Source organism: Rhinoderma darwinii, chromosome 2 (assembly GCF_050947455.1).
Source record: "Rhinoderma darwinii isolate aRhiDar2 chromosome 2, aRhiDar2.hap1, whole genome shotgun sequence".
Taxonomy (NCBI): domain Eukaryota; kingdom Metazoa; phylum Chordata; class Amphibia; order Anura; family Rhinodermatidae; genus Rhinoderma; species Rhinoderma darwinii.
Genome location: NC_134688.1, coordinates 60,674,205 through 60,686,609, shown reverse-complemented (window position 1 = coordinate 60,686,609; position 12,405 = coordinate 60,674,205). Strand labels below are relative to the sequence as shown.

The 12,405-nt window shown below is 43.8% G+C and overlaps 1 protein-coding gene across 1 annotated transcript in view; it reads left to right on the top strand.

Annotated features, from left to right (window-relative positions):
• UBL3 (ubiquitin like 3) overlaps window positions 1–12,097 on the top strand; it is a 126,746-nt gene extending 114,649 nt beyond the window's left edge. The window contains exon 5 of the mRNA XM_075851682.1: window positions 10,146–12,097. Coding sequence (XP_075707797.1) covers window positions 10,146–10,198 — 53 coding nt within the window. The 3' untranslated portion in view covers window positions 10,199–12,097. The remainder of the gene's footprint in view (window positions 1–10,145) is intronic.
• Window positions 12,098–12,405: the final 308 nt, after the last annotated feature.

Sequence of the window (12,405 nt, the reverse complement as noted above, 5' to 3'; positions counted from 1 at the left end):
GTACAGAAACTGTGAGTTATTATTATACCAAGTTACATCACCGTCTCCTGTGTGTTACTCTGCACTGCACCCACTAACAACAAGGGCACCCCATATCCCATCCACCAGGAGACAGCACCACAGGGTGTGCCCCAGGGGGAATCAACAACTACCACCCATACATATGCAGATCCCCCTCCTTCACTGTGCCAGCTCCGCAGGAGTGTGAGAGGACTACAGCCACCGTGAGTACTACAACTCCCAACATTGGTCTCCGCACTTTCCCTCATCCCCATCGGGCTGTTGCACCTGTAAGTAAATAGGGGTTTCCTCTGTGTGCCAAGGTAAGGCTGTGTTCACATCACCGTCTGTGTTCAGTTGAGGGGTTCCATCGGAGGTTTCCGTCGAACCCCTCAGCAGAAAGCAGACGGAAACTTCAGCTTCCGTTTCCCTCACCACTGATATCAATGGTGACTGAAACCTAGCTAATGGTTTCCGTCTGTCACCGTTGTGACATGGTTCTGTCGTTTTGACTGAATCTATAGCGCAGTCGACTACGCTATTGGTTCCGTCAAGAACAACGGAACCATGTCACAACGGTGGCAGACAGAAACCATTAGCTAGGTTTCTTTCACCATTGATATCAGTGGTGAGGGAAACGGTAGCTTAGGTTTCCATTTGCCTTTCCGTTGAGGGGTTAACCCGACGGAAACCTCCGATGGAACCCCTCAACGGAAGGGCAATGGTGATGTGAACAGGCCCTTACCTGCATAAATCTTGGCATAATCTTCAGATCTGCTTCACGGTGAAGCGGCAGAAAACCTGTGTATTAAGACTCCGGTTTGCAGGCTAGGATTACAATTGAATTCTTAATGATCTTGAGTAACTTCAGGTATGTGTTGAGAACTGAAGCCAATAGATCATCAGATTGTAAATGAGAGCTGGATTTCTTAGCACAGCGTGGCACTCCGGTACCGGGACAATGACTTCACTATAGTACTACACTAGGCTATTGTCGTATATCTCATGTATCACATGCTTGGATCTCCCTAACAAAGGCTGGATCACATCACAGAATGCAGGAGGGGAGCCAGAGGGGAAATTTGGCCGCCTTTCATAATAATAGGACATTGACCATCAACAACAGGCCGGCTCACCATGGGAGGACTCTTGTCACATGCCGGTTAGAGAGTGAAACGGCATGACGTCTAAAAGGAGCAGCAGTCTCCTTTAAATGGCTGGTTATTGGTGGGAAAGGTTGGAAGTCTTCCTAAGGCCAGGTTCACGCAAGGCCGATTTGCTTCAGTTTTTTAAGCACTCTAGTGTGGAGCTTGAAGGCAGGAAACGTATAAAGGAAAGACTTCTTTCTATTTTTTTATCCACTCCCTGTTTTGTCCAAGCATGCGCATCAAGAACTGAACTGTGTGAACTTGGCCTAAATCTGTTTTCCCGATCCAGCAAAATTGCCAGTCTTGTGACCCGCATGCAGATTCTGTCTTCATATGTCCGTATATGGAAATCTCCAAAGTAAAACAAGGCGTGTGCTCTGAGGAGTCCCTTGTGTCTAGCGGTTTGTGAGGGTCCCAGCTCATGGACCCCCGCTGATGCTTGACACATAAAAGGATCTATAAAACCATAGGGTCCCTTTAAAAAGGTCTTCTCCGTTGTCCTGACATATCTGTTTTAGTAAATACTTGTACCCCATGATAAAAAATATGCTGGAGAATCTTTTCTCTGAACTGTGCATTGTCGTTCCTCTGTTATTTCTCCTGGAAAGATATCAATAAATTGACAACTGGGCGATACCATCCTCCTTGTTAATGGAGCAAGTTTCTACCCAGTCAGACACTGTCTGTATTTATTGGACAGTGTCAGGCTGTGTAGAGACACGACCCATTCTAATTTAGAATGGTAACACCTAGTTATCAATTTATTCATACATTTCCATGAGCAATAACAGAGGAACAGCAAAGTAAGGAAAGTATTTATGGAAACACATATATCCGGACCAGTCCTCTTTAAGCTTGCATAAAAAGAGCCAGGAATTCTCCATGAGTTTATGGTGTCAGGGAATGTAACAACTTGGTTAACCAACATTAATGAACGCTTATTACCTAAGTAATTGGGAACTGTTAGGCCCAGTTCACACTGAGATTTTTTTGTCGCTTATTGTGATGCGGAAACCGCGTGGGAATCTGCGCCAAAAAACTTCTGAAATCGCCTCCCATTCAAATCAACGTGAGGCGATTTCAGACGTTTTTGTGACGAAGATTTTAGCAGGACGCAGATAAACCGAAATGCTACATAGAGGGAGATTGCCCAGGTGCAAAATGCTGATGAACAGACACTATCACACCTACTGTTTATGAGGGGGATGGCTGCTTAGTATTATCATTGCGCCCAGATATAGCTTCTGTAAGTTGCAGCCTATTAGTTACGCCCATACTATTAGATCAGGCGGGCTGCCCAGCACCTCCTAACTGTACCCCACAAAGTATTGACACACTATTCTCCCCCAGCATTACAAAGCCTGGCTGCATCCTGAATATCTATCCATGATAAACATGAGGTATTAGTTGCTATTTTTGCCAAAATACGCAATCTCGCAACCCGCGTCAAGGGTCCCCATCATATTGCGAGTCCCTACACTCCTATTACAAACAAATCACAGAAAAATAACTATATTAATTTAAAATCCCTGAACAGGTCATACTTACTGACACAAGGGCAGGTACACGTACCAGTTCCCTGCAGGATGCAGACAAGCCACAACGCTACATAGATGGAGATTGCTCAGGTGCAAAATACTGTTAAAAACACTCACACCTACTATTCATGAGGGGGCTGCTTAGGATTCTTATTGCACACAGATATCTTCTATAACACCTCTTGCACATGACCAGTGCGGTACAGGTGAATGGCATCTTAGGCATTTATGATGCTAGGAGTCTCTTCCTCCTCGACTGCGGTTTCTTACTGAACAAAATTATACAGTACGGAACAGGAGTTCCGTGGGGAGTCAGAGACTCCTAGCATCATAAAATGTCTGATGGCAAGTCTCGTTCACCTGTACCGCGGTCGGGCTGGGAATTCCGGCCGACACACGGACCGTTTTTCACGGCCCAACTCGGTCGTGTGCAAGAAGTATAAGTGTGCCAGTCACATAGTAGGCGTGAAAGTGTCTGCCCAGGTGCAATATACTGATGAACAATCTCCCTCTATGTAGTATCGTGGCCTGTCTGCACCCTGCTGGGAACTGATGTGTGTACCTGCCCTTGTAAGGCCCCATGCACACGGCCGTATTTTCTTCTATCCGTAAATACGGATCCGTAGTCCGTATATAAAGGTGTCTGTAGATACAGTCCGTATTGCATCCGTTTTTCATCCGTATATACGGATCCATAATAAAAGAGGGAAGCTGCAAATGATGTCACCAACATGTTGCATAGCATCGCTTCTGTAAATACGGATGGTTTACGGATGCACGTCTGTAGCCGTCCGTATTTACGGAAGCGCACATAGGCTTCTATGGGAGTGTCCTTGCCGTAATTACGGACAAGAATAGGACAGGTTCTATAATTTTTTCAGCACGGACACCCATCAGTAAAAATACTGAAAGGTGGCCAATAGAAATGAATGGGTAATTACGGATGAAACATACGGTCATGTGCATGGGGCCTGAGTAAGTATGGCCTGTTCAGTGACTTTAAATTAATATAGTTATTTTTCTGTGATTTGCATGTCCTTTCTTGCCGTAATTCTGCCTCTAACCTCCCATTGAAATCAATTGGAGGCAGAAAAAGCGTTTTCCGCTTGTGGTCCTCAATGGCCACAGCACAAAATCTTAGGCAGATCCTAAAGGAATTTTGCGGCAGATTTTTCTGCCTGCAAGATACTGTGTGAACTAGGCTTTAGGGATGTTCACATGCAGCAGTCTCAGCAAGACATTTCAGCAACTATGGCCTGTTCACATCAGCGTTGCCCTTCCGTTAAGGGGTTCCGTGGGAGGTTCCTGTCGGGTAACCCCTCAATGGAAAGGCAAACTGAAACCTTAGCTTCCGTTTCCCTCACCATTGATCTCAATGGTGACGGAAACATTGCTAAAGGTTACCGTTTGTCACCATTGTGACAGGGTTCCGTTGTTCTTGATGGAATCGATAGCGCAGTCTATTGCGCTATTCCGTCAAAACACGGCCTAAAAGGCCTGATGTGAACACGGCCTAGAAGTGGAAGGTCCATTCCATACATAAATGTGGTTGGTTCTGCAGTGGGGGCAGGGATTTCCACAAGTTCCAATCAGATGAGTCGGACAGTCAGACGTTTTTGCAAAAAATCTGCCGTGTGTACAGGAAGCTATAGTGAATATATAGGATGAGAAAACAATGTTATCAAGAACTTTATTATTGGAAATATGCTTATAAAATATGAGAGTGTGGCCTGAAATCTGAGCAGCACTTCGTGGCTTTATGTATTTGTCATTCTGAGCGAAAAAGGTCGTCAGCGTCTGGCTATGGAGATCTCATTTGCATTCAGTTTCAGCTGTTGGCTACATAGACACTTATTTTAGGACAAATCACTCTGTAGCTATAAAGTATGGAAATACATAGAACTAGACGTTCCTACGAGGTAGCAGAGTCCACATTGTAACAAATGTTAAACCACCGACCAAGCACAAATTTCATTAAGCAGTGTCCGGTATAGATAACCCAGTTTTATGTTCCATTTTGGGACGTGTTGATGTAATGGGGGAGGGTATCTCAAATAGTACCTCCAGCCTTCGTAGCGAGCACCCCCACCAACTTTGCCATATGTCCCCATTACTTTATCTCTCATATCCCCATAATTCTGAGAACCTCCAGACATACATTGACCAAGTACTACACCAACGCCTCTACCCTGTGCCAGTCACTGCACTGGTTTCCCATTCACTTTAGATTATAATATAAATGTATTACTCTCACCCACAAAGCTCTCCACAGTGCTGCACCTCCTTATATCTCCTCCCTCATCTCTGTCTACCAGCCTACTCGAGCTCTACGTTCTGCCAACGACCTTAGATTAAAATCCTCCATAATCCGAACATCCCACTACCGTCTCCAGGATTTCTCTCGTGCTGCACCCGTCCTCTGGAATGTGCTGCCCCAGACAATCAGATTAATTCCCAACATCCACAGGTTTAAGTGTCCTGAAAACACATCTTTTTAGACAGGCCTATAACATTCCCTAATCTGAAATCCTCCCCCCCCCCCCCCCCCATCAGAACCTGACCCCCTCATTCAGCTGTATCCCCCACACTCCTTACACCCTAATGCACGTTATCTCTCTCACACATAGATACTGGGTGGTGACCGACTCATGCAGCTTTATGTGTACTGCCCCATGTGTATAAAAGATGGCGGGACTATTGTACTGAACAAGCACTTTTTACACTTTGTGTCTCCCTTATTTCCTCATAGATTGTAAGCTCTTGTGACCAGGGTCCTCACTCCTCTTGTTTTGATTTGTTAGTTTGTCACTATGTAATGTTGTATTTTCTGTACATGTTCCCTCTAAATTGTAAAGTGCTATGGAATATGTTGACACTATATAAATGATTATTATTATAATGTGTGAATGATGTTGGCAGCTCTTTTATAAGGTGCTAGCTTTAGATTTAGTGGTCCTTTAAGGGTTAAGTGGTGCTACTCTCTCTACACATGGTCTCTTACAGATATATCCATACAGATCTATACCCTTCTCTGCTGGCCATTAAGGCTAGTACATTAATGGGATTTGTGTTCTCATCATGGCGCCCCCTGCTGGGCCTGCAGACTATCCAGACAACACATGAACCTCATTTTCTGCTTCATTATCTCTCGTTCACTTGATTATTCTTAATATTTAATATTCAATTTTATTTAAAATTCCAGACTGATAAGTAACTTGACATTTCCCCAACATGAAGTTACTGGCATGATTCCCTGCGAGTCATGTGTAATTTACTTGCTGAACTTTAACAAGGCATTTTACTAAAAAAGCATCCCCTTCACGGAGCAATGACAGGGCGCTCACATGATCAAAGAAGCTGTCCCAATCACTGCCTCTTACCCCAGTAACGCAGCTTTATAGAATTATTCTTTTTACATTTTTTAACCCCAAGATATTATTTGATGTGGACAGGTGACCTAAAGATATGGACTGTTGGTGGGAACTTTGTGTATTCCTGTGCTTGTATATTAGGGAATGGCTTCTATAGCAATTCCCGGATATACGTCCAATTAGGGCTAAGCGATTTTTGTAAAAAAAAAAAAAATCTAGGTTTTTTTTTCAACACTTTGGGCGATTTTTGATTTCAAACACTATTTTCTTTTTTTTTTTTCCGTTTATTTAGCAGTAGAAGAAACCAAGACATAATTTTATAAATTATTTTCTTTATATAAATAACTTTTTAACTTATATTACTAAAATAATTGTACGTTACTTCACAACTTTTAACCTCTGCAAATACTTTTTTTTTTTTTAAATAAATTTGAAAAATCTAAAACTTCTGTGTTCCCCAGAAGTGAACAGGTTAGCAGAATATCTAATCAATTCTATACTGCGTGCACGAACATCCGACTCTGGCAGTTACCACCTCAGCTGGTCTCCGACATTGCAGACGAGAGCAGGGTAAATCGCAGCAGGGCCAGGCAGATGGCGCCGAGCGGGCACTCTGGGGCGAGATTACATTATAGTGTCTGAGGTCTGAGCAGGACCCCCTGCTGTACCGGCCCGACAATGGGGTGTTAAGTAAATGACATTAAGGCTGTATTCACACGACCGTGAAAAACAGTTTGTGTCTCAGCCGGATTTCCCAGGCCGACCACGGTACATGTGAAGGGGACTCCAGGCATCATAGTCATTTAGGCTGCAGTCACATGTCAGTGAAAAAAATTGCCATTAGAAACTGATCAATTGTCCGTTTTTCCTGTACATTTTGCATCAGCGTCTCTAAATGGATTTCCTTTGTCAGGGTTTGTCCCAATCCCCTGAAAACACCACAGTGCCCATGTAGATAGTGTGCCTTTATGCCCCTGTAGGTAGTGTGCCTTTATGCCCCTGTAGGTAGTGTGCCTTTATGCCCCTGTAGGTAGTGTGCCTTTATGCCCCTGTAGGTAGTGTGCCTTTATGCCCCTGTAGGTAGTGTGCCTTTATGCCCCTGTAGGTAGTGTGCCTTTATGCCCCTGTAGGTAGTGTGCCTTTATGCCCCTGTAGGTAGTGTGCCTTTATGCCCCTGTAGATAGTGTGCCTTTATGCCCCTGTAGGTAGTGTGCCTTTATGCCCCTGTAGGTAGTGTGCCTTTATGCCCCTGTAGGTAGTGTGCCTTTATGCCCCTGTAGATAGTGTGCCTTTATGCCCCTGTAGATAGTGTGCCTTTATGCCCACATAGTGTGCCTCGGTGCCCTCATAGTGTGCCTCGGTGCCCTCATAGTTTGCCACAGTGCCCACTCAGTGATGTTGCCACCCCCTCTTGCGGAGAGCGCCCCCCACCCCTTCTTGCGGAGAGCGCCCCCCACCCCTTCTTGCGGAGAGCGCCCCCGGCAGAGAGCGCCCCCGGCCCACCCCGCTTGTAGATCACCGCACACCCACCCCGCTTGTAGATCGCCGCACACCCACCCCGCTTGTAGATCGCCGCACACCCACCCCGCTTGTAGATCGTGCCACTGCAGCTCCCAATTGGAGCTGAATACCCGGCCAGAGGTTGCCGACGCCCTGACCAGAGCTTCAGCTCCTAGAAGGATCGATCTGCAAGAAGAATGGGGTGGGGTGCGATTTGCAAGGGGAGGGCGGTGGTGCGATTTGCAAGGGGAGGGCGGTGGTGCGATTTGCAAGGGGAGGGCGGTGGTGCGATTTGCAAGGGGAGGGCGGTGGTGCGATTTGCAAGGGGAGGGCGGTGGTGCGATTTGCAAGGGGAGGGCGGTGGTGCGATTTGCAAGGGGAGGGCGGTGGTGCGATTTGCAAGGGGAGGGCGGTGGTGCGATTTGCATGGGGAGGGCGGTGGTGCGATTTGCATGGGGAGGGCGGTGGTGCGATTTGCAAGGGGAGGGCGGTGGTGCGATTTGCAAGGGGAGGGCGGTGGTGCGATTTGCAAGGGGAGGGCGGTGGTGCGATTTGCAAGGGGAGGGCGGTGGTGCGATTTGCAAGGGGAGGGCGGTAGTGCGATTTTTCAAAGGGAGGGCGGTACTATCTACAAGGGGGGGTAGTATTTATAGGGCGGTGTGGCTATATACTAGGAGTCCCTGCTTCCCCCACAGAACTGCTGTCCCGTACTGTATAATTTTGTTCTGTAAATAGCAGTTCCGTGGGAAAGCAGGGACAGAACGGGGCGGAGCTTGGCAGACCAGGCAATGGTGGGGCGGAGCTTCCTCTTGCAGCACAGCGGGACTGCACCACTAAAGAATCGATTCAACGATTCTGTTAAAGAGAATCGTGAGAGCTCTTCAGGGCAAATTTTAATGAATTGATTAATTGCCCAGCCCTGCAACCAATATAGAAGTTGCTTTTATTCTGATCCATTTAACAATAGAGCAGGGAAATCTCTGAGAAGTCGGCTGCTCGCAGCTTCTCTTCAGCTCATATTGAGACCAGGGCTGATTATGACTTTTTGTGTCCATTTCTCTATAGCACGGGTTTATAACCTTCCGTGCTCCCGCTGTTGTGAAGCTAAAACTCCCAGCATGCACTGACGTCCAAAGGCCTTATTTCAGCCAAAGGCTGTCAGGGCATACTGGGAATTGTAGTTTCACAACAGTGGGAGTGCCAAATGTTGCTGACCCCTGCTGTACAGACTTGATGCAGTTTAGAAAACTTGTTATCATATCCCCTATTATGGTATTCTGAGTTAATGGAGTGGTGTCCTCTGTCCAAGAGATGAGGATCCTGAACAGAGGGTAGAGTGGCTGCAAAAACAGTTTCTCCCTCTGGGTGACCTGACATGTCCTGTCCTGCATTACACAGACAACACATTGATTTGAATGGGCAGTGTGTAATGTGTAATTTCCCCTGTGGTGGCGCTGCAGGGAAATTGAACACTTCCTACCAGGCTTCCCCACAGATTGCAGCTGATCGCTAGTGGTCCCAGCAGGAGGACACTTTTTGACCTGCTTATTGTCAGGGGACCCTTCTAACAAGTAGAGATTTTCCAAAGCCGAGAACTCCTTTAAGCGTACTTGTGATTTACATCAGGCGCGTCTCCAAAAAAACAATGATTTTAGTCATGGAGACGCCATATGTCTCAGCTGTTTCTGTAACTCCCTTAAAGTTTTTATATGTTGTGGCAGTGCTGGTGAGGTTACTAGTTATCTGTGGAGGTCCCGACGATCTAATATTTACCACCTATCCTGTAGATACTATAGTTTTAATTGTAGGGGGAAAAAACACCTTAAGGGCTCGTCCACACGCTCCGGAATTGCTGCGTTTTTTCCGACCTGGAATTTCGGCCAGAAAAAACGCAGCAGAATACAGTAGCAGCATAGTGGATGAGAATTAACAAATCTCATCCACATGCTGCGTAAAATTTCCGAGCCGAAATTGACCAGCGGTGCATATTTTTCTGACTGCAGCATGTCAATTCCTGCTACGGAAAGTGTCCAGAATTGCTGCGTTTTTCATAGATGTCTCCATCTCCTAACATTGTGAGAAACACAGCAATTTACGCTCTATTTTCTGCCGCAAATAACGCAGGAAATGGTCCGTTTTTGTCGCAGCAGAAATCCTTTGACTTGCAACAGAATTGCTGCAGAATTTTTCTGCAGCAATTCCGTTTTGTGTGGACAAGCCCTTCTATGATTAAATTCTGTCTGCCTGAAGCTAACACTAGGGGGCGCTTACTGCATATGGATTTGTGGTACTTTCTGTATCTTCATCTTTCGTTTCTATAAGTGATGTATTTACCTTTCTCTGAATCATCTCAAGCTCTTCTATCTCCTCGTGTTTCAGCGATTTGAGTTTATTAAAGATGAGATGCCGTCCGTGATCTATACAACCACTAAATCCTATTGTAGACGATGGTAATTGAGGATAAATGGAGCCGTTTGTGTTACCGTGTTATGGTTACGGGGTCTCTTGACATGGTTTTCTGTTTATTATGTATGGCTGTGATTTGACCTTTTGCATTGATGACGCGTTTTTTTCCTTTTTCTCTCCAGGTCAAAGAAACCGCGAGAAGACTGGAGAGAGCAATTGCTGCGTAATTCTGTAAATGACGACGTGTCTGCAAAGTGTGATGTAATATAGTCCTTGTCTATCATGCTGCTGGAATAGAGGAGACCCATTGCTTCAGAGAACCTTAGATCAACACCCTGTCATAATCTCCACAGAAGTGATATATTACATGAACACTCTCATAGATTTCTCTTCATTGCAAGAGACCGAGGACATTCTCATACTGATTTTAAGTTTTTATTTTTTTTGTTTATCTTGCAGAGTAACTTTGTAGTATGTTATAGTATATCCATTTTTAATGCATTCAGTCCTCCAGGGGTTAAAAAAATAATTCAATATGTTCTCTTCTACAACAATACAGCATACAATATACAGATCACGGATTCCAGGCTGTCTATAGGCAGATTGCACGAACATCCGGTCGCCGACCTAGACCTCAACGACAGATAGCTGTAGCCATACTTTATACAACAATCTACGAGACGAGTTCTACACTGGAAATCACGACGTGGAATCCGACGAAAATCATAAGTGTTAGAGGAGTTACTGCAGAAGGCAGTAACGGGAGAAACGACCGTATGTGAGGAACAAAGCTAAATGTGCCTGTAATCTGGAAGCACTCTGCAGAGGGCGCTGGAGAGTCATTGTTAACGTACCATTGGTGCACTCTTATCTCAAGCATACATTGCATGCATGCTCATACCAAGCATACGAGAGGAGTGCCTTTCCTAGCCTTAATATGGGAGGGGTCATTTTCCTGTAGTCCATAAGCCTTGATTATTATCGTGCGGAGGTTTTAGCAGATGTCCTTTTATTAATCAACCTTGTGTTTTTAATATCAAACGTTGATGTTTTCAGTGAAGAAAAAGAAGAAAACGCTCATCCGTAACCTGCTGTCCAATCTCATGCTTAACCGGTTAAGAGAGACTCTCTCCGAAGACCACAGATCTCCACCATAGTACTCGTTTTATTCTGTCGTTTCTTTCTGTAACTTGCATTTATACTAGTGCTTGCAAGGATATGAAGACTCCAACGAAAAAAAAAAACCCAAGATGCCATTTTGTCATTTCATCCCGATAATTTAAGACATGCTTATAATGAATTTGCACAGCACTAAAGCATGAAGCTCTGTCATTTAAAAAAAAATAATAATAAAAAAAACCTGTAAAGATATATAAACATTTTTTTATATTTTTCCACTAGGGAGGAAAGTCTTCCTGGTTGAAATGACAAATATGTGTAGGATATATTTAATTAAAAAAAAAATATATAAAATGCATTATTATAGAATCTAACCATAGATTGGCATAGTGTCATAGAACAATATAACTATACATTGCTTTTTGCCTTTGGAACACATAAAGTCACAGGTTGACCTGGCGTTCTGTATACAGTACTCAAGAAACCCCCAGAACACACGTTCCATGTAATCATTTTTGTCCCCCTCCCCTCCCCAATGAGTTGGCATCATTTTAATGTAATCAGATGATTTTGTTCATTCTATTATTACTATTCTAGCCTCGACACGATGCTTTATATGCATTTGGTCTTAAATTGTTCATTCTGACTTCAATTTGTAAAGAACGGTTAAAATAAGAAGACAAAGTTAACACTTGTATATAGCACTAATTATTATTTTTTTCTTCCTGCAACCTGTACTGATATAGATTATTCTGTAACTAAATAAAATAATATTGTAGTGCATTTTTGTTGGTTGTCTGGTGGTTCTGATTGGGACTGTAATTGCTTTGAATTTTTTGATAAAAACTGGAAAACAAAATTATTTGAAAATTTAAATCAATGCAATTTTTTTTTTTTGGGTTTCTGCAAATTAATCCCAATGATTACTTTTGTAATCCCATTGATAGTGAATTGTATGAGATTTTCCTGTATAGCTATATAATAAAGTAAATTGTCACAATGTTGTGACGTCTGACTTTGACTTTGGGGTATAAACAAATGTGTTTTACTGCGGAAATTATTTAAAATTGAAAGATTATTCATAAATGATAGAAATGTTTAGAATTTTAAACATGGTGAAATGTGTAGAAGGTCAATGTATAATTAATATGCACACAACTATTTAAGATTTTTTTTTTTTATCTGGCCGTAGGGAATATTTCATGCTCATTCCTTTCTTTCTTTTTTTTTTTGTTCCATAAGAAAAATAATCAAAAACCGAGAAGGTTGAACGTTGCAGTATCACATTTTCATTTCTCATGTATTTGTGTGTTTTTGCATTTA